The sequence below is a fragment of the Notechis scutatus genome, chromosome Z (assembly GCF_049901735.1).
Source record: "Notechis scutatus isolate UNSWTSFEM ecotype Mainland chromosome Z, rNotScu1.2, whole genome shotgun sequence".
Classification (NCBI taxonomy): Eukaryota; Metazoa; Chordata; class Lepidosauria; order Squamata; family Elapidae; genus Notechis; species Notechis scutatus.
The window spans coordinates 82097085-82124646 of NC_142025.1; the positions used below are offsets into that span (position 1 = coordinate 82097085).

The 27562-nt window shown below is 41.6% G+C and overlaps 1 protein-coding gene across 2 annotated transcripts in view; it reads right to left on the reverse strand.

Moving 5' to 3' along the window:
* Nucleotides 1–27562, reverse strand: part of UBA6 (ubiquitin like modifier activating enzyme 6) — an 84867-nt gene that overhangs the window by 46302 nt on the left and 11003 nt on the right. Inside the window, exons 4-9 of one of the 2 annotated variants that reach the window (XM_087945835.1) lie at nt 20989–21017; nt 12934–13028; nt 9510–9621; nt 7800–7880; nt 5430–5552; nt 3179–3302 (exon numbers count right to left, since the gene is read on the reverse strand). In XM_087945835.1, coding sequence (XP_087801961.1) covers nt 3179–3302; nt 5430–5552; nt 7800–7880; nt 9510–9621; nt 12934–13028; nt 20989–21017 — 564 coding nt within the window. Of the gene's footprint in view, nt 1–3178; nt 3303–5429; nt 5553–7799; nt 7881–9509; nt 9622–12933; nt 13029–20988; nt 21018–27562 lie in introns of those variants that run through there. The other variant, XM_087945836.1, reaches the window with a different exon arrangement.

Sequence of the window (27562 nt, forward strand, 5' to 3'; positions counted from 1 at the left end):
ATAAGAATGAAAAAGTATTTAATAGTAATATGCAGAACTCTCTGCTTTGGGAATGGAACATTTCAGAGAATCCTTCCACAGACTATGTTCTTCTAAGGTAGTTGGTGGTTTCTCTGAAAATGAATCATATAAACCTAAAGTGGCCTGAAATGTTTGGGACATGGAATTCCACACAAAACTGGCCTGTTTATGCCAAATATTTAACTATTGGTCACCAACAAGCCTCTTGGTTGAAAAGGAAGAAGATATGTCTATCAAATTCATAAATAAAGTTGGTTGAGATTTTAACACAGAAGATAATTTCAAAATAACATTGATAGTTTAGAGAAGTGAGAACAGCCAAGACTTTAAGGTTTTCAGGAAGGTCAAAAGTGGGAGTTACACAGATATCAGGAGGAACCTCATTCCAGAAAGCAGGTGCCACAGAAGAGAAAGCTTCCTAGGTTCCAAAAAATGACTCTTAACTGAAAGGATCCAGAGCATGCTAATCTTGTTGGCTCCTACTACATAACCAAGAGAGATAGGTGGTTCCTCAGTTCAACAAGAATAGAGCTGGAAGGGACCTTTGAGGTTTTCTAGTCCAACCCGCTGCTCAAGCAGGAGACCCTACACCATTTCAGACAGGTAGCTGTCCAGTCAAAACAGTTATAAAACCTCCAGTAATGAAGTACCTATAACTTCTGAAGGCAAGCTATGCCATGGCTAATTCTCACTGTTAAAAAGTTTCTCCTTAATTCCAGGTTGCTCCTCTTTTTGATTAGTTTCCATACATTGGTTCTTGTCTTGCCTTCCGGAGCTGTGGAAAATAGATGGATCCCCTCTTCTTTGTGGCAGCCCTTCAAATACTAGCCATAGAATTCCTGCAACTGTTTTTCATGTTTTTGTCTCCAGGTCCTTAATCATCTTAGTTGCTCTTCTTTGCACTTTTTCCAAAGTCTCAACATCTTTTTTGTAATGTGATAACCAAAACTGGATACAATATTCCAGGTGTGTCTTATTAAGTATTTATAAAATGGTACTAATACTTATTAAGGATTTATAAAATGGTACTAATACTACTAATAGATTTTGATTCTATGCCTCTGTTTATACAATCAAAGATTGCATTAGTTTTTTTGGCTGCTGCCACACTGCTGACTCATGTTTAAGTGGTCGTCCTCTAGGATTCCAAGATCTCTCTCACAATTACTGTTTTTGAGTCAGCTTTTGCCTAATTTTGCTTGTACTTTTGAGGGTTTTTGCCTAAATGTAAAACCTTGCTTTTCTCCACATTAAATTTCATTTTGTTGGATAGGGCCCATTGTTCAAATGTCAAGATGTCTTTGGATCCTGAGTTTTTTTTCTGGCGTGTTGGCTATTCTATTCCCTCCTCTAAGTCATTTATGAAGATATTGAAGAATACTTGGCCTAAGATGGAACCTTATCATACCCCACTACTTCCCTCCATGTATATGTAGTACCATTAAAGGCTACTTGTTGAGTATGATTTGTCAACCTGGTGATGCTGTCCATCTCACATTTTTTTAGTTTACCAAGAAGTAGATTGTGGTCTACTTTGTTGAATGCCACAATGAAGTCTAAGATTACTATGTCCACAGCATTTCACTGGTCTATTTAGTCATCTTGTCAAAGAATGAAATAAGATTAGTTTGGCATGATCTGTTTTTAACAAATCCATGCTGGCTTTTACTTTTAACTTTGTTTCTAGATTTTTACAGATCTGCTTTTTGACTAACTTTTCCAGTACCTTCCCAGGTATTGATGTTAGGCTGATTGGTCAGTGGGTCCTGGGTCTGATTTTTTTTCAATTTTTTAAAAGATGGGCACCACCACATCAGCTCTTTTCCAATCCTCAGGTAGTTCCCTGGTGCTCCAGGATTTTTGAAAGATATGATACAATGGTTCAGAGATAACATCTGCCAGCTCCTCAGAACTTTTGGATATAATCCATCAGATCCTGGTGATTTATATCCATCAAGATCAGACAGATGTTCTCATATCATTTTCATACGTATTTTAATTTTTATTTCTAATCTGTCTTTTACAGTTAGCTATAGTTTCTTTTTACATGAAAACTAATGAAAACTAATGCAAAAAGAATCAAGCAGCTTTTCTTTTTCTCTACTGCCTCTTATTTCCATGCCATCTTCTCTCTTTAGTGGACCAACTCTTTCCTTGACTTTTTTCTCATTTTTTGTATGTTAAGAAACTTTTTAAAAAATTATCTTTGACTTTTGTTGCAAGTCTTTATTCATTCTGAACCTTTGCTTTCCTGATTTCATCTTTGCATATTCGGACTATCTGTTGATATTCTGCCTTACATTCATCCCTTGTTCCATTTTTTTGTATCCTTTTTGTCTTTCAGTTAGATTTTTGTGCAACCATGCTGGTTTCTTCTTGGATTTCTTGTTTTTCTTTTTCAGTGGTATTGTGCTGGCTTGGGCTTTTATGATCATATTTTTCAGTTTCCTATGCTTCTTGAGTTGTTTTCTCCTTTAGGATTTCCATCCATGGAATTTTTCTTAGGGTCTCTCCCAGTTTGTTAAAATCGATTTTTTTAAAGTTTAAAATACTGGTTGTTTATATTCTATTGCTTGTATTTGCATTATATTGAATTCCAATATGACATGGTCACTCTCGCCCCAAAGTTCTGGCGACCAACTCCCTCTATCACTTCTCTGTTAATAAGAATTAGGTCCAGTATAGCTTTTCCTCTAGTTCTTTCCTCTACCTTTTGGATGACAAAGTTGTCCACTAAGTTGGTTGGGAATCTATTCAATCTCCCACTTGCTACATAAATCTAATACATTAAAATAAAGTAAGATATTGAAACAATTCTTACAAGTGGATTGTGTAAATTTGGTTGTACTGTCTATCCAAAACAATGCAGTAGCTACTTTTGCAATTATTATTAATCTTTATTAATAAATTATACAATGGATACAAAATGCATAAAATATATTCAGGAACCTTTAGGAAAGTAGAATAACCAAGCATCTAGAATCCTTTTGTAAGAATTAACTTATTAATCATTTTTCCCATGATAGTAATGTATTGTCCCACTATTTCAAATTTCCCCCAGAACAGACATTTTGTATATAATCTTTCTTGCTATAAACTTAATTTATAAAAATATGTTTTTACTATTGCTGCACAGTTTGAAAAAAAATTGGCTTACCACTTATCTGGTGGGTGGATCCATTTAAAGATGTCATTCCATTAATTTCCCGGAAAGTTACAAACTGTCCAGTTTCAAGTTTATGAGGATTATTATCAAGGCAGGTGACAATACCACAAATCGCCTGAAATTGGAACCCACCAAATATCAAGGATAAGTAAGATTGCAGTAAAAATTCAAACATCATTCTTATTCTTGACTTGATTCCTGATAAATACATGGACAAGCAATTTTCTTGGTAAGATTGGTAAGATTTTCGGAAGTTTGTCAATATTTTCAACTGGAATATTTTTTTAACCTCCAAATATAAGGCTGAGAGAGATAACTAACTAGCTTCCACATCTAAGGTAAAAACATTACCTGCTCTTAATTTTATTCTAAATTTATTTAATAATTCCAAGATATTCCAGCAAACTCACATGGCCACACATTCTCTTTCATGATCACCTTCCTAACTTCTTTCTGCAAATGCACGCACACATATGGGCTCATACTCTCTCTCCAGAAAACTCACACTGCCACCTGTCCCTCTTTCACACTCCCTTTGTTCCTGCAATCACATACACAGATATAGCCACACACTCCCCCTCATGTGGCCACACAATCCCTCTTCCCCACACTTTTTCTTCCCAACATTCCCTCTTTCTTTCTATAAATGCATGCATAAATGTGGCACACATTCCCTCTAAAAGAAAAATTGTGCAGCCACGCCATCCCTCTTTCTCCAGTGAATGCACGTAGTTAGCAAACTTTTCCCTGTTGCTGGAAGAAAGGAGTGTTTGGCCATTTGAGTTTGTTGAAAGAGGAAGTGTGCGGAAGTATATGTGTATGTGTTTGCAGGAACAAAGGAGAAGTGGAAGAGGTAGTATGGAAAAGGAACAGTGTAACCATACAAGCTTTCTGGAAGAGGGAGTGTTACTGCGTGCATGTATTTGCCAGAAGAAAGAGTATGAAAGAAGGATTGTAACTTCACTTTATAGATCAATTATTTTCCAAAGATGTTATAAAAGTTTGCAAGTGATTGGAAGAAAGATGAGTAATTCGGAGATGTAATTATGTTTAGAAAGTTACCAAACCAGTGATGCAATTTCACAAGTAGCTGACTGTGCAAAGGACTTAACCGCAATCTTGGAATACAAATCTGACAGCAATCTTTATTGTGTAAAATCAGAAGCTACTTCTTTTTTTAATCATTTTTCTACTTTTTTGTTATGTATTTTTTGTTTCCTGCACTTTTATATCTTTTTCTTTCTTTTCTTTATCTTATTTTGTTAGTTTGTAATATTTATTTCCTTTTTTAAAGTATTTAATAAAATTATGTTTTAAAAAAGGAAGCTGGCTGTGAACACTGTAAATGGCAATCATATATGACTATAGAATTCTGTGACATTTAAAAATATGTGTGTTGTCAAGCACCCAGATCATGATTACATGACTGTAAAGACATTGCAAAGGCTGTAATTTTGAAGACCATTGTAAGTGTCATTTTTCAGCACCAATGGAACTTCAACATCATTTAATAAATGATCAGTAAGCAAGGACTACCTGTATTATAATTTTATTTATTTTTACTCCAAGGACATATTTTGTGAAGTTAACTTTGATCATCCTCTAGAATATAAAAAAAGATATTTCCTATACAAATGAAAAAAATGTAATTCAAATTAGTTAACTAAATTATCCACTAACTGTATCACTACACCCGAGAAATTAACCTTTAATGAGGCATAATGAATGTCCAAGCAGAATGGTTTGTTAAGTAGCAACCATTTTACAATATTCAAGGATATTTAACTATAATGAATAGTTAACGTCCGAAATTATCTTAAAATTCTTAACACAAAAATTTATTTTTTCGACTATATAGTATGAAGAAAATTAAATAATATAAAATGGTATACCAAAAAAACTATCATTAGGTGCTGTTTATCTTAGCTTTGTCCATCTAATTATGGCTAAGGATCTCTTGAGCAGGAACTAGGGCATTTTTAAGTAGTGGATGCTATTGAATTTATCTTTATCTTCCCCACATCTAATCTTGATGAACAATACCACTACTAAAAGCAAATTTCCCATAAAAGACAATTTTGATATACTATCCATAACTGCATAGCATAAAATAGCATAAAATATTATCATCTGTATAATACTGCTATATACTTTCTCTATTTATGAATTTAATTTTTTAAGTTAAACCACTTAAAAGAATCTATTACATATAAAAAATAATCAATATTTAAAACATTCTCACCTGAGATATATTTGAAATGAAGATTTCTTTTGGTTCCTCTCCTGTGGTATCAAGGACTTCAAATTCGTCACCAAAGTCACAAAACAGACGTGCCCATATTCCATACACATCTGCACTTATAAACTGCAAGAACAAACCAAAATAATGACAGTTAGATTTCATAATTCTTGCATTAAATATTTTATCTTGCTATTCCTGATGAAAGAAGAAAATGCTAACATTTTAATACAGATTTATAATTGGCCTATACTGAGTTTTTCAGAATTTGAACAAAATAATAGATACTTATCCAATCTCTTTAGATCTCTGGCCAAGTTATAGTTTCAGAACTACCCTTGCAAAGCTTTTAGTCATATTTGTACTATAACCCTGGATATAAACCAGGATTTTTTATTTCTTTTAGCTTGCTTGAACAGGAATGTAAATTTGTGAATTTGTGAATTTAAAGGACTTCAACAAACAAATAAACAGAAAAATAATAAAAGCTGTTAATTCTACTAACTTTTAAAAAGGCAAGCCTATAACTTTTAAAAAGGCAAGCCTAACTAACTACAGATAGCTGCTTTTTCCACAAGAGACTGCAGATGACAACTTTAGCTTCAATTCACTTAATATCAGAGAAGTCACGACCAGATGTTTAGAAGAAGGAAAACAAATCCTTTTTGAGTACTCAAATAAAAATGATTATCAAAAGCAATCAAAAGTTATGTTAGGGATAATAGCATTCAAATATGAATTCTATAAAATTAAAAATTAATTTTAAACATTAAAATTATAAAAAATATAATTGAAAAATATTTCATAAAATCTAATTTGAGGATACAGATATTTGAAGATTGATAACTTCCAAGATTTGGATCTTTTTTAAAAATGTGAGCGAATACCAAGTGAGTCACTAATAGCATTTGCACAGACCAGAGGATTTTTGGAGAGAGAAAAGTTGTTCACACTGTGAGCTACAGAGATCTGTGCCTTTGTCCAATAGATCAGATTAGTGGCCCACAAGCCTAACCTAGTGCAAATCTTACAGCCAACAATTTAAAGCATGAAGTCTATAAATGAATATATATATGTATCTACATGAAGAATAATAAAAATGATGGAGAAAGAGGCTAGCATTATGGTGAACTGCAAGGTGTGTGTTATGTTTTTATTTCTGCCCATGGACATTTCAAATAATATCTGTACGAAGTGCAAACTGGTTACAGTCCCCTCACATCCTGGACATAAATTGTTTCAACTCCTACCCTCAAAACAACGCTATAGAGCAGGGATCCCCAACCTTTTTCGACGCCGCGGCCCGGTTCCGGCGTCAGCTGGCGCCAGCGCCGGTTCCAGCGTCAGCTGGGCGCCGCCATCTTTTTTGACGAAAAATCACTTCCGGTGACATCACGGAAGTGATTTTTTCGATAAAATCAGTGGCGCCAGCGCTTCTGGTGAGCTTTTTCGGGTAGAAATGGCTTTCTACCGGAAAAGCTCACCGGCGCTGGCGCCGCCATCTTTTTGGCGAAAAATTGCTTTTTTTACCAAAAAAGATGGCGCGCCCAGCAACCAGCGACCCGGTAAGGCTTGTTCATGACCCGGTACCGTCCGGACCGCGTAATGGGGACCCCTGCTATAGAGCACTCCACACCATAACAAATAGACACAAGAACAGTTTTTTCCTGAACGCCATCACTCTGCTAAACAGATATTTCCCTCAACACTGTCAAACTATTTACTATTTACTATTTTACTGCATTACTATTACTATTAATCTTCTCATCATTCCTATCACCCATCTCCTCCCACTTATGACAGTATGACTATATTGCTTGTATCCTTATGATTTGTTTCCTAGTATGATTTGCTGTTTGCTGCAAGGAGAAAAATTGCTGGGAGGCAAGAGGCAGATTTTGTTTTCTTGTTTTCCTCCCCAAACACTAGGTGCATCTTATACTTTGGAGCGTCTTATACTCTGAAAAATACGGTGTGTGTTTGTGTTTGTGTGTGTGTTTGTGTGTGTGTGTGTGTGTGTATACACTTGGACTCCATTTGCTAATACCAAGGAATGTCTTTAAAATTCCCTTTATTTATTTCTAGCAACTTGAATATACTAAATTATAAAACAGAGAAGTTGGAAAAGTTGGATTAAAGGCTGAATTAATTTAAATGATTTAAAAGTTATCCCATGTGGATTTGGCATATCATGGTCCAAGAGCAAGCTAGCCTATCCACAACATTTAGCACTGCTAACATGGAAATAATTTGCTCTATTAGTAGTTCAGAATGGTATGAATCAGGTAAAAAGTCAACGCAGATTACAAAATTATTTTAGAAGAGATTGCACTGGAAAATGTTTAGTAAATGTATTTTATTATTTAGAATTACCTTAATAGGTGGATGCTGTGTATGGCAAAAAGCATTAATCTTCTTCTGCAGTGACATTTTCATCTCAGTTAATATGACACACTTTAAAAAAAATAGTCCAAACATAAATCTCAGATTAACACAAAGTTGATTATAACCTGTAACTTATAGATCAACAAATTTATCATATAATCCAGTTTCTTTTATCTACACCAAATAAAGATTTCTAACATTCAATTACTGTAATATGAATAAATATTTATGATGTAAAAATCTAACTCCTCAGCTAGATATGTCAGAAATACATTAATATACTTTTCACTTCTGCAATGAACTATTCTCTCTTTATTTGAATAATCCATCTTATATAATTCATCATTTCTTGGACTTGTGCCACTACCAGTTTTTACTGATCCTATGCTGTAATGGGGTTCTTACCAATTAAAATGCCTAAAAATGCCATACTTAATAAAAAAAATCTGTAACAGAGAGCTAGAGACTGGGGCTCCTCTGACTGAAACTGGTTCTATTCACCTCATGTCAGGAGACTAAACAGCTTTTTCAATAATTCTGAGCTCTTTCCATAGCATTTGTTACATTAAAAACCACCTAATTTTTGTGCATATGGTATTTATAACACAATCATAACCATTAAGATTGACTATGGAAGGTTCTAAGACTATTTTAAAAAGCTGATCCTAAACAATGCTTTAAAAAAGCCAATGCACAGGGAAGCCACACATAACTTAATATAAGCCTACAGAATATCTAAGATCCAGCAGTAAAGCATATAGGAAAAGTACTAAACTAAAGACCAGCAGGCTCCAGCTAAGGATAATCAGGAAATCTGGTGATGTAACTATATGCATATTAAGTTAGATATAAATGAAAATTTCTAAACTAAGCAGAATCCAGAAGGATTTGTAGCCATCAAAGATTATTTCAGGAAGACAATTGAAACATTAAAATATCAAAATACAAATTATATCCTTTAATGCTTATGTTATTTGATTCAAGTACGTGTGTGCAATTTCTGCATCATGACATAATAGCACAAGTTTCATCATGTTATCCTTCCTGATGGAACTTATGGCAGAATCAATAAATCTACATAAACATACACAAGCATACACCAACACATACCTATAATCATTTATATTCAATCAGGCATTTAAAAAAGATCCTTCTGAGGACATAGTATCTGCCATATTTAAGATACATCAGAATGTAGTTTTAAATGTTTTTTTCTTCAAAATACACATTACAATGCACACACTGTCCACTCGTGGTAGTGTGGCAAGACTCACAATCTCTATATTCGCATTAGACAGGTAAAGCAAATCATTTCCAAATCCTTTGCACATAATGCTGTGATGAGAAAAGGAGGAAGTCACCTTCCATTTGTACACAGAATTTGAATACTCAGAAATAATAGTTCTCCCTCTTCTTTTTATTACTTTTAAAAGAACTTTAAAGAAATACTTACCCTCCTTTTCCTTCTTAACCCAACTTCTCAAGTGTTTGAAAAACTGAGAAAAGGTTAGGTTTTCACTGTCTAAGCTTTTCCTTAAAAGGAGCAAAAGGAAGCACCAGAGTTTTAAATGCCTTCAATTTACAGAAATATTTCATTGCTGTTTTCAATATGTACAAAGCAGGAGTTTGGGGCAGGAGTGGATATTGTAGGCATCAAAGCTAATTAAATTGAAAATATTTCAAAAAGATACCACATACCTGATATTGTTTCAGAAAAGAAATATCAGTGATTTCATTTAATGGATCAGTTGATGACATCACTTGGACATAAGGATTCAGCTCTGCAATGTGATGCTGTGCTGCTTCAGCTCTGAAGTGCATTAATAATTGTATTATTAATAGGTGTGACATATAGGTTCTACCCTGCCTTCCGATGCATCTACCTGATCACAGTTACAATCCAGTTTTCAAGTTTAGCTCTATAGACATATTTGCAACAAATAATTATATCACCTGTTCTCATATATAATCCAGTCCATTAATATTTTCAACAAGGACAAAAACCCAACTAGCATTCATTCACATTACAAAAACCTTCCTAATTGAAGCAATTAGTTATTTAGAATATTACATTAACTCAATAAAGAGTAAATTTCAGAAATATATAATTTGATTAAGTTATACCTGAACAAATATTATCAGGACTTTCTGGTTGGTTACTTGTTTTATTTTACCTAAATTTGAATTAGCAAGGTGAAATTATACTTATCTTTCAAAGAATCAATTACACTATGTATTTTAATTATCATTTACAGAAAATGTTTTTAATATTCATTTTACCACATTACCCTCTAAACTGTTTCCAATAAGAGTAAGAGGGAAGTGTTTTGGATCTGGCGGTATCCTTTTATTTCCTGTACCCATCAACAAGACTTTAACACTACTTTTCATGGACTCAAACAGTACCTATAATATCTGTTCTGTAACTGATCTATTTTTCAATTAACACCTGGAAGAGAAGTAGCTCTTCCTGTTTTCCAGAACTTGTTTGCCAAGCACAAGCTGTTAAGTCTCAGTTTTTGACCTTAATAATTGTTACTTTCAATGTACCTCACATTTCGCTGCTGGAAACTTCACAAGGCAAATAACCTGTGCTATGGTGTGGCTTTCTTCATGGATTTGCATTATCAATCTGTCTTCTTTTCCTATTCTTCAAGGGTAAAATCTAAGCAAATGTTCCATTTCATTTCTGGTAAACCAGGGGTCTCCCATCTGTGGGCCACGGTGCACTACTGGGCTATGGCTTATTGACCATCAAGCTGCAGGTGTTTGCAGCCCCACTATCTATGAGTGCCCACAATGCGCCACGATTATCTGACCCACAAACATTAAAACCAGCAATAAGATTCCAGGGGTGGGGGAACGTAACTCAGCCCAAAAGAGGGGATACTTCTTTTAGGAGCAATGACAATTACAACAAGCCAGTTCTGAATCAGAATACAGAACATCTTGGAACTTCCTCTCAAAATAGCTCCTGCATGGTAACTGCTTCTTTTTTCTCTTAATCTGCTTATTTTACTGCCAAAGCTGGTTCTATGGCAATGCTACTCCCTGGTTTTGAATGAGAGCATTTAGGAATAACCCAAGATGACTTCTGGACAATCATGGACCCTCTGGAAATGATCAAAACGTCAGGGGCCTATACACCTTCCTGTCAGCACTTTAATCTTCTGAGCATTAACTTTCACTTTTTGGATTTATGGCTTCATTTTGATTTTTTTCTGCTTCAAAAGTTGATTAGCAGTTGAATGCTGATTTATTTTAACACCTTGTTGGATTCCGGTTGCTTTTTCTTTCTCTGTGATATACAGTATGTTATTCTGGATAACCTCTGTTTCCTCCCTCACTACGTGGCACTATTCGGGGAGGGGGGTTGTTGAAGAGGTTTTTACACTCCCACCATTGGATTTCTATATGTTTTGAATTTACAAAATATCTGGGGCTTATTTCTATAGAATCTTTCTTATAAATTTGGATTGAAATATAGAGGAAAACATATTTTCTTTGTTCTTTGTTCTCTGATCAAGTTTCACATATTAAAATGACTGAACAGTGGCTGAAAGGAGAATGAGAGAATATGCAGCTTCTAACCATATTTCTCTTTAAAAATCTTGATTTTGCAAAATAAGTTAGGGCATTAAACTTTGATTAAAGATACGCAAAGGACTTTGACCCAGTTCCAGACCAAAGAGACAATCTCAAGGCTGGAGAACTAATGAAGTGGATTTAATCTGTTGTACCAAAGTTTAAGTCTGCATATTCTTATAATATCAGAAATCTGACTGAAAGGGAAAGTGACAAATTCCTTTCTTCTATGAACACCGAGGGAAACTGGTAGGTTTATTATAATTAACTGTATTTGGTTTTTGATCAGAAGGTAGACTTATTCTGGAGACTGAATCTATTACATTTAATTAAGCAACAATTGATAAGAGATGGAATTAAGAAGCAAATGTGGATATTCGATCCAGGACAAATTATTTATAGCTTTTGGGATGATTTGGGATAGATCAGATGCCATGGTAAACTTTCTATAAGTGGATTACAATAAGAGTTTGTAACACAGTTTTAAAACTTTAATTTTGTTTTGTTTTAGTATTCTTCTTGTGAACTATTTTGTCACTAATATAGAAGACAAGTCAATAATTTCTTGCCTTGAACAATACAAACACAAACACACACACACACACACACACACACACACACAAGTTCTTCAGGAACTTTTTCTGCAGCAAGGCTTTCCTGAAGGTCTCTGCAATCCAGACCTCTATTATCGGCTGCAAGGCTCAGGAAAATCTTGTCAGCCTTGCCAACTACAGAAGAAATGGTCTGGCAAGGCAAGTGTTGGGGTGTGGGAGGCCTGGCTGCAACTGTCCGAAGGTAAGTAGTAGGGCAGCTCCACCCCTCCATCCCCAGCCTATCTGAATTTTTATCCATGCATCCTGGAGTGGGCAGGGTCTTAATTAGGGCTTATTTTGGGAAATAGGGCTTATATTGGGCGCACATGTAAAAACCTAGGACTTACTTTCAGGGTAGCAGGGCATATTTTTGGGGAAACACGGTATCTATATAATCATTCATAGATATAGATATAGATATATAGATATAGATATATAATATAGATATAGATATAATGTGTGTGTGTGTGTGTGTATAAAATCCATCTATTGATCGATCGATCGATCGATAGACAGATAAGATAATAAAGGACATCTCTTTTTCTAAACTTTGATTCTGATATAATTTATTTTAATGAAATCTTTAATGTATAAAGTTATGAATATTTTTCACAGCAAAGAAAATTGGCTATAAATTGGTTACCATAAATTACTATTCAAATATTAGTAAACACTACACACTAGATATTACTATTTAGAAAACAAATTGCTATAACTGCATCCTGCACACCAATGTAGCGTATAATTTTACCCACAATTTGGAAATATGATCTCATTGATATTCTTCGGTAGATATAAAAATATAGCTTGGATAGAGGTCATACAAGGATTGCAATAATTTTGAAGACCGGACCATGAAGTGAATTTTTAAACACAATGGTAAAATCTGTCAATATAGATAACATACATTTATTTGCTCACAATATTTTAAACATTGTACAGACCTGTTCCTTACATTTAGAACATCATCTTCACAAGCAAAGAAATTTGTTCCTAAATCCCATGTCTTGCATTGTTTGGTATCATGGATAGTGAGAGCCTTGAAATAATATAAGAAAGTAATAAAGTATATTTGAAGTAACAGTGATGCAACATCATAAATATATACACCACCACACATTTATCATGCCTATGAATTATAATTAGTTTTTGACTTACAACCGGTGACTTAATGACCATTCAAAGTTGTGAGGTATTCAAAAAAAGTTATTTACAATCCATTCTCAAAGTTACCACTGTTATAATACCTCTGAAGTCACATGATCACATTTCAGGCATTTGGCAAACAGATTGCATTAATGACTGATGGCAGTGTCCCATGGTGAGGTATTCAAAAAGAGCATTGTCTTACCTGAATGCTTCTTCTCAGCACAGTGATGGAGAATCCATGAATGGTTGACACATACCTTTCTGCCCGGAGACTGAGTCCATAATCTTTGCCACACCTCTTGTCAACTGTCACTTTCCCCAATTCACGATGAAGGTGCAGCAATCTGAAGGACTCCTTGGTGGCATTGGCTCTTCCAGTGGTCCTGTGCTGGACAAAGGACATGACTGCCTCCCAGAGAGGGAGTGGATTCTCCATCGCCATGCTGAGAAGAAGCATTCAGGTAAGACAACACTCTTTCTCCAGCACGACAATTGGATAGTCCACAGATGGGACATATCAAAGCCTTGTGTCCATATGGGTGTGGATTTTGGTCCTGAGTCTCCCTAGCTACATGCAGTAATTGAAGTACCCACCTCCCAAACACAGCCTCATCTGACGCAAAAGCATCCAACTTATAGTGTTGCACAAAGGGAGATGGTGAGGACCATGTTGCTGCCCTGCAGATCTCTTCGATCAAAGCGTTCATCACCCATGTGGCTGTGATTGCAGCGCTTCGAGTAAAATGGGTGGTTAATGGTCTGGGGACCGGAATCAACTGTGTCTCGTAGGCCTTTGCAATACACACCTTTATCCAACGGCCTATGGTCAATGAAGTGACCTTTGAACCCAGAGAGGAAGATTGAAACGAGACAGTGATTTGGATTTTCGGTAAGGCAAAGTCCATTTTATGTACCTGCATAAGGCCTGTCATACATCCAGAGTGTGCCATCTCTGTTCCAGCAGATGGGAAGGACCTGGAAAGAAGTTTGGCAACACTATCTCCTGGGCCCGGTGGAACCAGGAGTTGATCTTGGGGACGAAGGAGGGATCCCAATGTAGAACCACCCTGTCTGCGTGGAAGGTACAGAGTTTCTCTCTTACAGAGAGAGCGGCCAATTCCGAGATTCACCTGGCCAATGTGATGGCAACTAAAAAGACAACCTTGAAAGACAAAAATTGCAGACTCGTAGACCTGAGAGGCTCAAAGGGTGGTAAGGTAAGGGCATGTAAAAGCTTAGCTAAATCCCAGGTTGGATATCTGTGAACAACAGGTGGCTTTAAATTAACCGCCCACCTTAAAAAGGAGTGCACCACTGGATGGTGTGCTATGGAGTCTAAGTCCCTGTAATTCAATACTGAAGACAAGGCTGCTACTTGTCTTTGGATAGTATTAGGGGCTGACCCTTTATCTAGATCCTCTTGCAAGAAGTCCAGGATTTGAGGGATGGAAACTGATGTGAAAAATTGTCCTCATCAGGATCCGCCTCTCAAGTGCCAGGTGGTCAATTAGAGCCACTGAGACTCCGAGTGGACCAAGACCCCCGGCTGAGAGAGACCCTGTCTTGAGGGATTCTCCAAGGCTGGCACACAGAGAGACTGAGGAGGTCTGCATACCATGGCCGTCTGAGCCAATGGGGTGCGATGAGCAAGAGCTCTGCCTGCTCCACGAGAAGTTTCCTGATCATTCCCGGTATGATGGGGAGGGGAGGGAATGCATACAACAGGCCCTTGGGCCATAGACAGTGAAGGGCATTGACTCCTTCTGCTCCCGGAGTTGGAAACCTTGTGAAGTATCTGGGCAGTTGCGAGTTAGTTGGGGTGGTGAATAAGTCCAGGACTGGACAGCTGAACCTCTGGCATAGTTCCTGGAAGATGTCTGGGTGAAGTCGCCAGAGTGGTCTACTGTGCTCCAGCTGAGAAAGTCTGCCTGCACATTTGCCAGCCCCGAGATGTGTTCCGCCTTGATGGAACTCAGGTGAGTCTCTGCCCAGAGAAATAGGTGGTTCACCTTGCGCACGAGAGACCTCGAATGGGTACCCCCCTGGTGGTTGAGATGTGCTTTTGCGGCCACATTGTCTGTCAAGATTAATAGGTATTGTCCCTCTACCATGGCTTCGAAGGGCAAGGTAGATCACTTGGCGCTCCAGCCAGTTGATGTTGCTCTTCAGGTCTGCCTGAGACCATTGTCCTTGAGCCAGTTGCTGCTGGAGATGGGCTCCCCATCCAAACAGGCTGGCATCTGAGGTCAAGGTCAGGCGGCTGGGCTCCTTGAACAGTGTCCCCCTGGCTATTGCTGAGGGACCTGAGGGTTTCCAATGGGACCCTGACTTGGCACTGGAATTGCTGCTTCCCGTTCTCTGGAATGGTAGGAGCAACCATTGCAAAGTCCTTAGGTGCAATTGGGCCCATGGAACAATGGCTATACACAAGACTATCTTTCCTAGGAGCTGAGAGAGAACTGCCATAACAAGGCATTACATCCTGATTTGAGTGACTAAGGATTTGATGCTGTCTTGTCACTCCTGGGAAAGAGCTTGGTGTCTATCACTGCTCCTAAATGGAGCAGTCGGGTGGTAGGTATCAGATGACTTTTCTGAAAGTTTATTGAAAATCCGTGTTCCTGGAGAACACTGATTGTCATCTCCAGATCCTCCTGAGCAAGCTGGGGTAAGTCGACTGGATGAGAATATCGTCCAGGTAGCACTGGAGGCGCACTGGGATAGTTCTGAGGTGCGCAGCCAGTGCTGCCAGGATCTTTGTGAAGGACCTAGGGGTTGAAGCTAGATTGAACAGTAGAGTTCTGTACTGGAAATGGTGATCTGAATAACAGAACCCACGGTACCATCGGTGCCAAGGATGGATGGGGATGCGGAGGTATGCCTCCGTCAAATCGATGGATGACAGGAGGTCACCCTCCCTGATGCTGTCCAAGATTGACTGCAGAGAGTACATTTTGAACCTCTTGTACGTCAAATGAACCTCCCTGAGGACTTCGGAACAAGGAAAACAATCGAGTAAAATCCGTGTCTCCGTTGATCTTCTGGGACTGGCTCGATGGCCTGGATGTCCAGGAGATGTTGAATTGCCTTGTCCAGGAGATCCCTCTTGATGGAGTTTCTGGAGGTGGGGCAATGGATAAAGTGCCTTGGAGGAATGGAGAGAAATTCCAGAGTTAAGCCGAATCTTAGAGTATTCAGAAACCACAAATCTGAAGTCATCTTCTCCCACTGGTGTGCAAGTAGATGCCCACCAATGGGGGGACAGCTCTGGTAGTCACTTGAAGCAGCGAATGGGACTCTACCCTCTCCACGAAAGGGCCACTTGGCCTGAGGTTGCTGTTGTTGACTGAAAATATCTCTAAAGGTAGATCTGTCTTGTTGATCAGACTGGGGGGGGGCGCTGAAAGGAGGAGTGATCAGAAACATTATCAGGCTGACGAAAAGAAGAGCTATGCCCATAAGGTGAAGCCCGCCTATCAGCCCTCCTAGTGATAGAGGACAAGACTTTACGTTGTCCTTGTTCTACGTTAGCAATGGGTTCAAGGCCTCTTCGAAGAGAGAAGAAGAGGGAGCCGAAGCCAACCTACACTTGGTTTTGGCGTCTGCCTGCCATTGGTAAAGCCATAAAAGTCTGGGGGAGGTGTTGTTTGAGGCGAGAGACCTAGAGGAGAAACGGGCAGCATGCAGCGAGGAGTCAGCTGAAAACTCAGCTGCTGCCACCAGTTTATTAATGTCTTGGTGAATGCGTGTCTCCTCTGGAGGAACCCTCGCCTGCAACTCCTTGAGCCAAAGTAAGGAGGTCCTTACGAAAAAGGAGGTGGCAGTGGCCGCCTTAACTGCCCACGCATTTGCTAAGTGTGTCCGGCGGAAATTCATTTCCGCCTTCCTGTCCTTAGCCTCCAGAGCCTCAGCAATGTCCCAAGAGACTGCTGAGGGGGAAACAAGGAAGGCCAGAGGATCATCCATTCAGGGCAACTCCAAGGTGTCTGACAGAGAAGGAGCCATATTAAAATGCCTCCTGTCATTGCTACCTAGCTTAGGGAATGTACCAGGCTGGTTCCACTGTCTCTGAATTACCTCAAGGAAAAACCTGGGGCAGGGGATGTTTTCCTGTGTTCAGAGAACTCAGTTTTGTCTGACACATGAGGACCTGATGGTCCCACAGGTGTGGATGAAGAAGTCCCAATCTGGCCTGTGGCCTTGGCCTTATGAAGGAGGGACTTGAACAGCGCTGGATGAAAAATTCCAATGAAAGATGAGTTCAGGGACAAGGTCAAGGTCATCGACTGAGAACTCTTGCTCCATGTGGTCCACTTCCTCTAAGACAGATGCCCTGCTTCTGACTGAATGGGCGGGAGATGAAGCCCCATGTGACCTCCCAGCCTCTCTAGTATACATATAGTGATGTGACTGCTGAGGAGGGGACTCAGAAGTAACAAAAACAACATGACTCCCTTGACTACTCCTTTGGAGATAGCTTGTGAAATGAGGAATTTAGTTCTTCAGATAGACCAGTTCCCTGCCTATTTATTGGGCGGAGCCCCGCCGCAGCGGGAGTAAAAGTTGCCTCAGGGGTGAAAGCCCTCTCCCTAACATGGGGATCAGCTCCTTCAGGAACCCTACAGTCAAAGGGAAACTGCATTGTCTCAACCTGACCTTCCGTTGGAAAAATAGAAAAATGTTCCCTATCACCCTCTGGTGACCAGCTCATAGGAACTGCAATACTAGTCTGCAAAGCTGGCTGGGGTGGGTGATGGAATAACTGCTTCAGTCAAGGCAAGAGATGTAATACTTTCCTGCTGTGCCTTCTGCACTCTGGAAATTTGTTTCTCCAGAGCCCTCATTCTTCTGTCAGCATCCTTTTCTTCAGCTCTAGAAGGTTTTCTAGAGTAAGGTAGCCTTGGCTCTAATTTTGCCAGCTGCTTCCTGGTTGGCTGATCTACCTCTTCTGGAGCTGGATCTCTTGTTGGGAAGAGAAGGAGAATAGGCTTCTTGCCCTGCCATGCTGTTGGCCAACAGAAACTGTTCAGCCTTCTTGACAGCTTCTTAGCCCAGGAGATTACTGCTGCTTAATATGAGGCTAAGTAGGGCTGGCAGCTTGTATGGCAGCAAACCAGCACTGGTAGCCAGCACACTCTCCCTGTAGCTCCGTGTTCCTAAAGTTCCCCTGTGAAAAGCTGGCAGCAGAGGATGGCCAAGGCAAAGGAGGCTCTCAGACTGGCCTCTGGAATGCAAGCGGCTCTAAAAAGTGAACCGCTGAAGCTGCAAAGCCGGAAAAATAAATAAAAGCCCCCCAAACCCCTAATTGTTGAGTGACTTGCGGTGCTTCAAAGATGTAAAGCCTGGGCAAGTGACGCCTCAAGTGAGCGGCAGGCTTCCCACACACGGGAAAAACTCTCCCTGACAAAGCGCTGTTGTCAGGAAGGAAAGCTACAGGGAACAGCTAGAAAGCCGAGAAAGGGGAAAAGGGTGGAAAAAATCCTTGGCAGCATTTTAAAAGCGTTGTGAGCTAACCCGCCAGCACTAAATGACAGATTGAAGAATCCATGCTTCTCACCAGAGATTGAGAGCCAATCTTTGCCACAACCTCTTAGAGCAAGACTGAGTCGTGAACTGGGGAAAGTGACAATTGACAAGCAGTGTGGCAAAGATCATGGACTCAGTCTCTGGGCAGAAAGGCATGTGTCAACCATCCATGGATTCTCCAATCGTTGTGCTGGAGAAAAAGTTATTTACAATCCATTCTCAAAGTTACCACTGTTACAATATCTCTGAAGTCACATGATTACATTTCAGGCATTTGGCAAACAGATTGCATTAATGACTGATGGCACTGTCCTACAGTCACATGGTCAAGTTTTACAACTTTTTTGTCATTTTTGGCAAACAGCATTTGGGATTCAGATTTAAGGCCACGTGATTTGCTTAATGACCATGATGATTTACTTAAGGACCATTGTAAAAATGATCATGGTGACTCGACTTATGACCATAACAATTTATAATCAAAATTTTGAGATTATGAGACAACCAAATAACTTTATTAAGGACTATGATCAGCCTTTATAGTAAAAATATAGAGATAATTTGACATAACAATTCATTATAGAGAAAGGGTAAAAAAAAAAAGAATAATTAAGCAACATATTTAATTAAGTTTTGCACAGTTTTGTATTTTGATGAAGATATTTGGCCACCTTATATGTGGGTGCAGGGTTAGAAACTCTTAAAAATAGTAAACATAATATTTATCACTGTGACTTTTGAATTTAGAAATTATTGGGATGATTAAAACACCATATGAAGATATGAACAAGAGTTTCTACCTCCCTAGATCCACAAGGGCACAGTCTCTGTAAATAAGGAGTCCAATGAAATCCTCCCACCAGTAAAGTAGATGAGAGGCATCAAAGTAAGCTCTGGAAAAGGCCTGTTTATATTTGTTTAGGATTAGATTATACCATTGATTTTAATAATCAATGACCTTGATTATCCCTATTATTGTTGACTTGGCCTTTTCCAGACTTAGTTGGCCTAAATCATGTATGTCAAGCTCAAGGCCCATGATGTGGTCGGATCCGGCCTGGTCAACCATCCTGGAAATGGTAAGGAGCCAGCCCACATCACTTCAGCCCATACCATACCATTCTGGTAGGTGCATATATGCGTAGGAGGCAGCAAGTGCCCACTTGCACAGTCTCGGCCCATTCCATCCCAGCACATGAGTCTCCATGATGGGATGGGAAGGGCCGAGCCGGGCCAAAGCAACATGGGCCGGTCCCTTACTATTTCCAGGACAGCTGTATTTACTGGCTTTTCAAATGTGTGTGCGCGGGGGTGGAAGGTGTCCACCAGCAGGGGTTCAGCAGCTGGCCCCCCAAAAAGCAGGTGTGGCAGTTGCAGCACCAGCAGAAGGCAGAGTCGTGGGGGAGACATGTGATGCAGACCACCGGACACACCTGCTCCATCCCATATGGTGTCCAGCAGGTTGGACCGCATGTCTCTCCCCTGGGCCTCTGGCAGAAGTCAGGCAAAACAATGTCCTGGGACCTGTGAAACCAGGTGTTAACCTTCGGAATAAATGAGGGGTCCAGATGAAGAACAACCCTATCATCGTGAAAGGAACAAAGGTCCTGTCTGATGGAAAGCGCAGCAAGCTCGGAAACCCTCCTGGCAGAAGTGATGGCAACAAGGAACACTACCTTCAGAGTCAGGAAACGGAGAGACACTGTTCTAAGGGGTTCAAAGGGGGGCTTTGTAAGGGCATTAAGGACCATATGAAGGTCCCAAGAAGGATACCTGTGAACCACCGGAGGGTGCAGGTTGGAAGCCCCTTTCAAAAACCTCTGGCTATTGTTGCCACCATGGGCCAAGACAAGGTGAGGAGGGTGTGGGGTGACTCCTGCCAGACATCATCAGCCCGCCTATTCCACCTATCTGTTTTGGCTGGCAATTGGAGAGGTCACCACTGGTCATCTCCTCCGTCCCCTCATGGGTCTTGCCCTTGGCCCGCAAATGAAGCGTGTTCCCCTTGCGCACCTGACGCATCTTGGCATTGCTGTGGGCTGCTGCCACCACCAAGGCTGCCAGTAACTCAGACGGTCCATTAGGCTGTTATCATCACCGCCTGGAGCACCAGGCCTACCCAGCACGATGTCTTGTGACATTTATATTTTTTAGTCCTATATATATGCATCTTAGAATCAAGATACTAATTTTTTAGTATTTTGCTGGTGTTTGTGTGAAATTCATGACACTCTCATTAGTTTTTAGGGAAGCATTAGCAAATACTTTAAAATAAACATATACTAAATATTTATTCTTAAAAATTAGAATGTTTTTCTTCTTACCTTTATTCCTGCCAGAACTATGTTCTTAGCTGAAAAGTGAAGACAATTCTCTTATCAAAAGAAAACATAAAGTACAGTGTAACAATATAGATAAACATCCTGTGCAATGCAATGTTCCTCATATTGTCAGTCTAAGGTTGCCAGGTCCAGCTGAAACTTGTACTGAAGATGTGACTCTCTCAATCGATATGTGCATGTGTTATATTTCTATGCACAGATCTGCTAAAAGCTAATTTTCACTCAAGAGTAATGAAAAAGGAAAAAAACATTAATAACTACATCTTAAATTAAGAGCATAAAGTAAGATGGCCAATTAACTGATGCACATCTATTTATACCAACAATTATATTTACACAATTGAAGCCATGTCAAGACTCAGTTGCTATAGAATTTTTGCCATATTTTACATTATTCCTTTTAACATTTTTCTTCCTCCTTGGAATAGAGTGATTATTAAATAATTTGTTAATTATAATTCTACTTTAATTAAATATTACAAGGATTTGTATTCTACTAGTATACTTAAGGGGGCACAATGGCTCAGCACTTAAAGACGTTGAGCTTGTCAGCTAGAATACTGACAGACTGGGTTCAAGACCCAAACACCACATGATAGGGTGAGCTCCAATTACTTGCCCCAGTTCCTGCCAACTAGCAATTCAAAAGCTTGCAAACTCTAGTAGATAAATAGGTACTACTTTGGTGTGAAGTAATAGTGTTCTATGTGACTCAGCATATAGTCATACCAGCCACACGACCATTAGAGTGTCTTCAGACAATACTGGTGGCTCTTGGCTAGGAAACAGAGATGAGCACTGCCCCCTAAAGTTGGACATGACTCCCTTTAGTACATTTAATATATTAGAACACTTTATAAATATAAGTAATGACTTTATTACTATAAAAGGCTATTGCTAATGTTTATGCAACACCTCCCCCCACGCGTTGTAGGTTTAAAAGAAATTTTAAAAAATAGATTAAGAAGATTTAAAAGAAGTTTGAGATATAGATTTAGGAATATAAAAAAATTCCATGAAGAGGCAAATACTATGGAAATTAGATGGCTTTTTATCTGCTTCAATACAAGAGATTGCTGGCATTTAACACTGGTTACAAATGTTTGAAGGGCTGCGATCAGAAAGGACCATTTTGTCATATGTGGTAGATTGGGCGTTGGTAGAAGTTACCGTGAACACCCTTTCTATCTATCCTGCGAGAGAGCCCAGGATGGGTTGACTCCTTCCTATGACGTCATTTAGCTAAGTCTGTACTAAGATATAAAAGCCAGGCCCCGGAGAGACCCCAGCTTTGGCGAAGATACTTGACAGACTGAAAGGTGTCTCTGAAAGCCCAAAAATAAATACAGAAATATGTCTTACCCTCTCCGGACGAATCAAGGGAGGGGCTGGGCTCTCTCGCAGCATAGATAGAAAGGGCGTTCACAGTAACATCTACCAACGCCCATTCTCCTCCATGCTGCATTGAGAGCCCAGAATGGGACATACCAAAGCTTGCATGTCCACAGGCGGGTCCTTGTCCGGCTCATCACACCGACTGTGGAACCACTCGTTGAAGCACCCATCTGCCGAAGGCTGCAGTCGCCGAGGCAAAGGCATCCAGACGGTAGTGTCTGATGAAAGGATGTTTGGGTCGCCCAGGCAGCAGAAGTGGCCGTGCTTCTGGTAGAGTGCGCTGTCAGACCTCGGGGAACCGGAAGGGCCGCAGCTTTGTAGGCCTGCTCAATGTAAGACCTGACCCACCTAATAGTAGGAGAAGAGGCCTTGTGCCCCAAGTGAGAAGGGAAAAAGGAAATAAACATGGCTTCCGACTTCCTGAAGGAGGAAGTGTGCTTAATGTATATTCTAAGAGCTCTTCTTACGTCTAGCGTGTGCCACTGCCGCTCTAAGTCATGGTGCAGGAGCGGGCAGAAGTCAGGCAAAACAATGTCCTGGGACCTGTGAAACCAGGTGTTAACCTTCGAATAAATGAGGGGTCCAGATGAAGAACAACCCTATCATCGTGAAAGGAACAAAGGTCCTGTCTGATGGAAAGCGCAGCAAGCTCGGAAACCCTCCTGGCAGAAGTGATGGCAACAAGGAACACTACCTTCAGAGTCAGGAAACGGAGAGACACTGTTCTAAGGGGTTCAAAGGGGGCTTTGTAAGGGCATTAAGGACCATATGAAGGTCCCAAGAAGGATACCTGTGAACCACCGGAGGGTGCAGGTTGGAAGCCCTTTCAAAAACCTCCTGACTGAAGTGTGACGGGATAAGGAAGGAAGCGAACCCCATGAAAGGACCGAGGAGAGGGCCGCAACCTGCCTGTGTAAGGTGTTGGGGCTAAACCTTTCTCCAGCCCATGCTGAAGGAAGCTAAGAACTTCTGCCAACTGGGCTGAAGCAGGAGAAAGACCCTCCCTGAGGCACCATAGGGAAAAAGCCTTCCAGGGGCATCATAGATGCCTTGTAGAAGGTTTGCAAGTAGATGCCAGGATAGTGAGGATGACCCTTTCTGGAAGATCAGCCTCCTCTAGCCGCTGCCGCTCAAGTGCCACACAGTCAGCTTGAACCACTGGGGCTCTGGGTTGAGCAGGGCCCCCTGGTGAGGGGAGATTAAATGGGCTGGGATCCTCCAAGGAGAAGCCACCGATAGGTTGACCAGGTCCGCAAACCAGGGCCTCCTTGGCCAATAGGGTGCCAGGAGGAGGAGCTCCGCACGTTCCTCCAACATCTTCCGAATTACTGCTGGAATGATGGGAAATGGGGGAAAGGCGTAGAGGAGACCCTTGGGCCATCTGCACCAAGAGCATTGGTCCCCTCCGCTCCCTGGCAAGGAAACCTGGTGAAGAATCTGGTGACTTGGGCATTTTGGGGAGTGGAGAAAAGATCCACCTCCAGTGTTCCGAATCTGAGGGAAAGATCCCTGAATAGAGATGGAGGAATCGACCATTCTGCCTTGTCGACTAGGCTCCTGTTGAGCCAGTCAGCCTGGGAGTTGTCGACCCCGCAGATGTGGTCCGCCGAGATCAACAACAGGTGTTTCTCTGCCCATAACCCCAACCGTAGAGCCTCTCTCATGAGGGCTTTGGACCTCGTCCCCCCTTGCCGGTTGACATGAGCCTTTGTGGCCATGTTGTCCGTAAGGACTGGAACATGAGAGGCGGTCATTAATTGCCTGAAATGCTTGAGAGCCAGAAAAATGGCTCTGAGCTCTAGCCAATTTATGGGAAGGGTCTGCTCTGCTCTGGACCAAACGCCCTGAGCTATCTGGCCCTGCATATGGGAACCCCAACCCAGGAGGCTGGCATCGGTGGTTATCACTAGCCTGTCTGGGTCCCTGAACAGGAGTCCCCTCCAGATTGATGGGGAATGCCACCAATTGAGAGATCTCCGGATTTGTGACAGGAGTGGGACCTTGATGGATGAGTGGCTGGTTCCTGCTCATTGGTAGGGAAGCAGGAACCATTGGAGGGGTCGGGAGTGGAGCCGAGCCCACGGGACAATGCCAACAGAGGAGACCATCTTCCCCAGAAGTTTGGACAACAGCGACAGGGGGACAAGTTGATGTTGCTGGATCTGGCTGATGATGTCTGCAAGGCTCGAGCTGGGGACAGGAAAACCTGGCACGACATGGTATCGATGACTGCTCCCAAGTGTTGCAATTTGGTTGTTGGAGAGAGCTGGCTCTTTTTGGTGTTGATGGAAAATCCGTGGCTCTGGAGACATGACAGGGTAATTTGCAGATCCCGATGGGCCGCATGGATGGAAGAGGATAGAATCAAAATGTCGTCCAAGTAGCATTGGATGCTCACTGGAATAGAACGCAGAGATGCCATCAATGCTGCCAGAACCTTTGTGAAGACCCTTGGAGCCGATGAGAAGCCGAAGGGAAGTGCTCGATACTGGTAATGGGTATTCTGATAACAGAAACGGAGAAACTGGCGATGATGAGAACAAATTGGGACACGGAGGTAAGCCTCAGTGAGATCAATGGAAGAGAGAAGGTCGCCCTCCCGAACGCTCTCTAAAATAGAATGCAGAGTCTGCATTTTAAATCGCCTGTTTTTTACAAATTGGTTGAGAAATTTTAGATCAAGGATGGCTCACCCCCCGAGGCTTTGGGAATGATGAAAAGGCAAGAGTAAAGCCCACATCCCCGCTGAGAGGGGGGAACAGGTTGAATAGCCCTGATTTCAAGAAGGTGCTGAATGGCCTGATTCATGAGGGCTTGCCTGGAAATGTCCCGAGAGACAGGACAGATCAAAAAAATTTTGGCCAGTGGCGTTAGGAAGTCCAATTGTAACCCAGACCTAATAGAGCTGAACATCCAGGTGTCCGTCGTTGACTCCTCCCATTTGGAGGCAAAGAAGGCTAGGCGACCTCTGATGGGTGGGGAGAATGAGGGATTACTTAGAGAGACGGAAGGAACAACCCCCTCCCCCCCCCGAAAGGGCCGTTTACCAGTAGAAGGTTGTTGCCTGCCAGATGCTTCCGCCCGTTGGTCTTGGCGTTGGGAGTACGGCCTGTGAGAGCGGGGGAAGCGAGATGAGGTCTCCGTTCGGAAGGCAGAAGGGTGATAAGGAGCAGGGCGATAGTCGGCTTTCTTCCCAGAGGAAGAGAGAATTTTACGTTTATCTCTGGTTTCGATGAGATAAGGTTCCAGAGCATCGCCAAAAAGCTTATCGCCTGCGAATGGAACTGAAGCCAGCTTCCATTTTCGGCGTGACTCCGCCAGCCAATTTTGGAGCCATAAAAGTCTTCTTGCTGCTACAGAAGATGCCATGGCCTTGGATGCAAATTTGGCGGAATTGAGAGTGGCATCCGCAGTGAATTCCGCCACTGCGATAATCTTATTAAGGTGAGACCGAAGGTCAGAAGCAGGCAATCTATTCTGGAGTTGGCGCAGCCACCATATGGATGCCCTCATGAAAAAGGATGCTGCTGTTCAAACCCGAACAGCTCAAGCAGCAGCCTGGTGATTGCGCTTGAGGGTCTGTTCGGAGCATTTACCATCCGGTTTCAGGATATCTTCTGGCTCCGTGGGAATGCCAGAAGATGAGAACGAGGCCAGAACCGGAACGTCAACAGAAGGCACTGCCAGGACATTGTCCAGAGCTGCGCTGACATTGTAGAAATGCTTATCCAGAGAAGATGGGTGAGGACCTGCCGAAGGAGAAGCACACTGTTCCTTGACCATGTCCAGGAACAAAATGGGAGAAGGAAAAACCTCTGCATGCACTACAGGCTTGGAGAAGAGCGAATCCCCTTGGCTAGTGGGATTTCCTTGTGGCTAGGGAGCCCATTCCTCTGGTGACAGCCCGGCAGTGACCAAGGCCTTGCTGAGTAATGGCCTGAAGAGAAGAGGTTTGAAGACCAATGCAGAGGATGTCTGCTCTGGGCGAGAATCCTCTTCCTCTGAAAGATTTTGGTCAAAAATCTCACCCTCTTCACACTCTGAATGAGAAGAGTAACTGTGTTCAGATGGTGAAGGCCTTCCTTCCTCATCAACCTCCTCCCATTCTGGTAGAGAAGAATGGACCCTGAGGTCCTGGGGCCTGTGTAAATCAGGATGAGGCAAGGAACTTATAGATTGAGAAGGGAGAAGGGCCTGAACCCTTTCCAGAGGTTGAAGAAATTGCTTGAAGCCTTCAGCCAATCCCTGCCTAATGGCTAATGAGACAACATCTTGGATATCCCCTGGTCTATGCTCAAAGGTAGAGGCAGAAGGCCGAAGGCCCACTGCTGTGGGAGTGAATGTGGCTTCAGGAGTGAAGGTGGCTTCAGGCCTAGATTGAGGAAAGGTTCGAGGCCTGAAGGGAGGGGGAGGAGCATAGGGCACAGAAGCCTGTTGGAAATAAGGCCCAGATCTGCTTAGATCCTGAGGATCTGATTGTACTGCAAGAGCCTCTGGAAACCAGGATGGAGGATGGAAAGGCTCAGAGATAACTTCTCCTCCCCTGGGAGGGCTTAGTTGGGGTCCACGAGTATCACCTGAAACATGCTGTAGTTGCACTCCCTTCTATTGTATAGTACTGTTGAACTGCCTCTCTAGAGCTGCATGTCTGCACTTCTCTGCCCTCAATTCAGCCTGAGTTGCCTTCTTAGGGGCTAGAGCCTTAGCTTTGATTTTAGCAGCCACCTCCCTCTGGACTGATTGGGTGCGTTGCCTACGTCTTTTATTGGGCTTAAGAGACTGTTCCACTGGGGGTGGGGGGGAAGCTCTGCCTGAGCCTTATCTTGCTCCATTTGTAGAATAAAGGCTCTTGCGTTAGAAAGAAGCTGTTTTAGAAATTTTTTCTATTAAGCCCCTTAGGGTATAAATGGCCCCTGGGCTTACAAAATGGCCGCTCACCTTGTGGTGGAAGGCTTGAATCCATGATGGCCGCTGACTACAGGAAACAGGCTCCAAGATCGAAGAATCGCTCCTTAGGCTATACAGAGCCCTGTGCGAAGTCAGCAAGGGAAAACGAAGCAACCAGCCACACGATCAGCTGGCTTGTGCTCTTATCAGTTTGCCGATCGTTTTAACGATCGCTCCAAACCGCAGGCGTGGGGGAGGTCTACAGACACTGCCC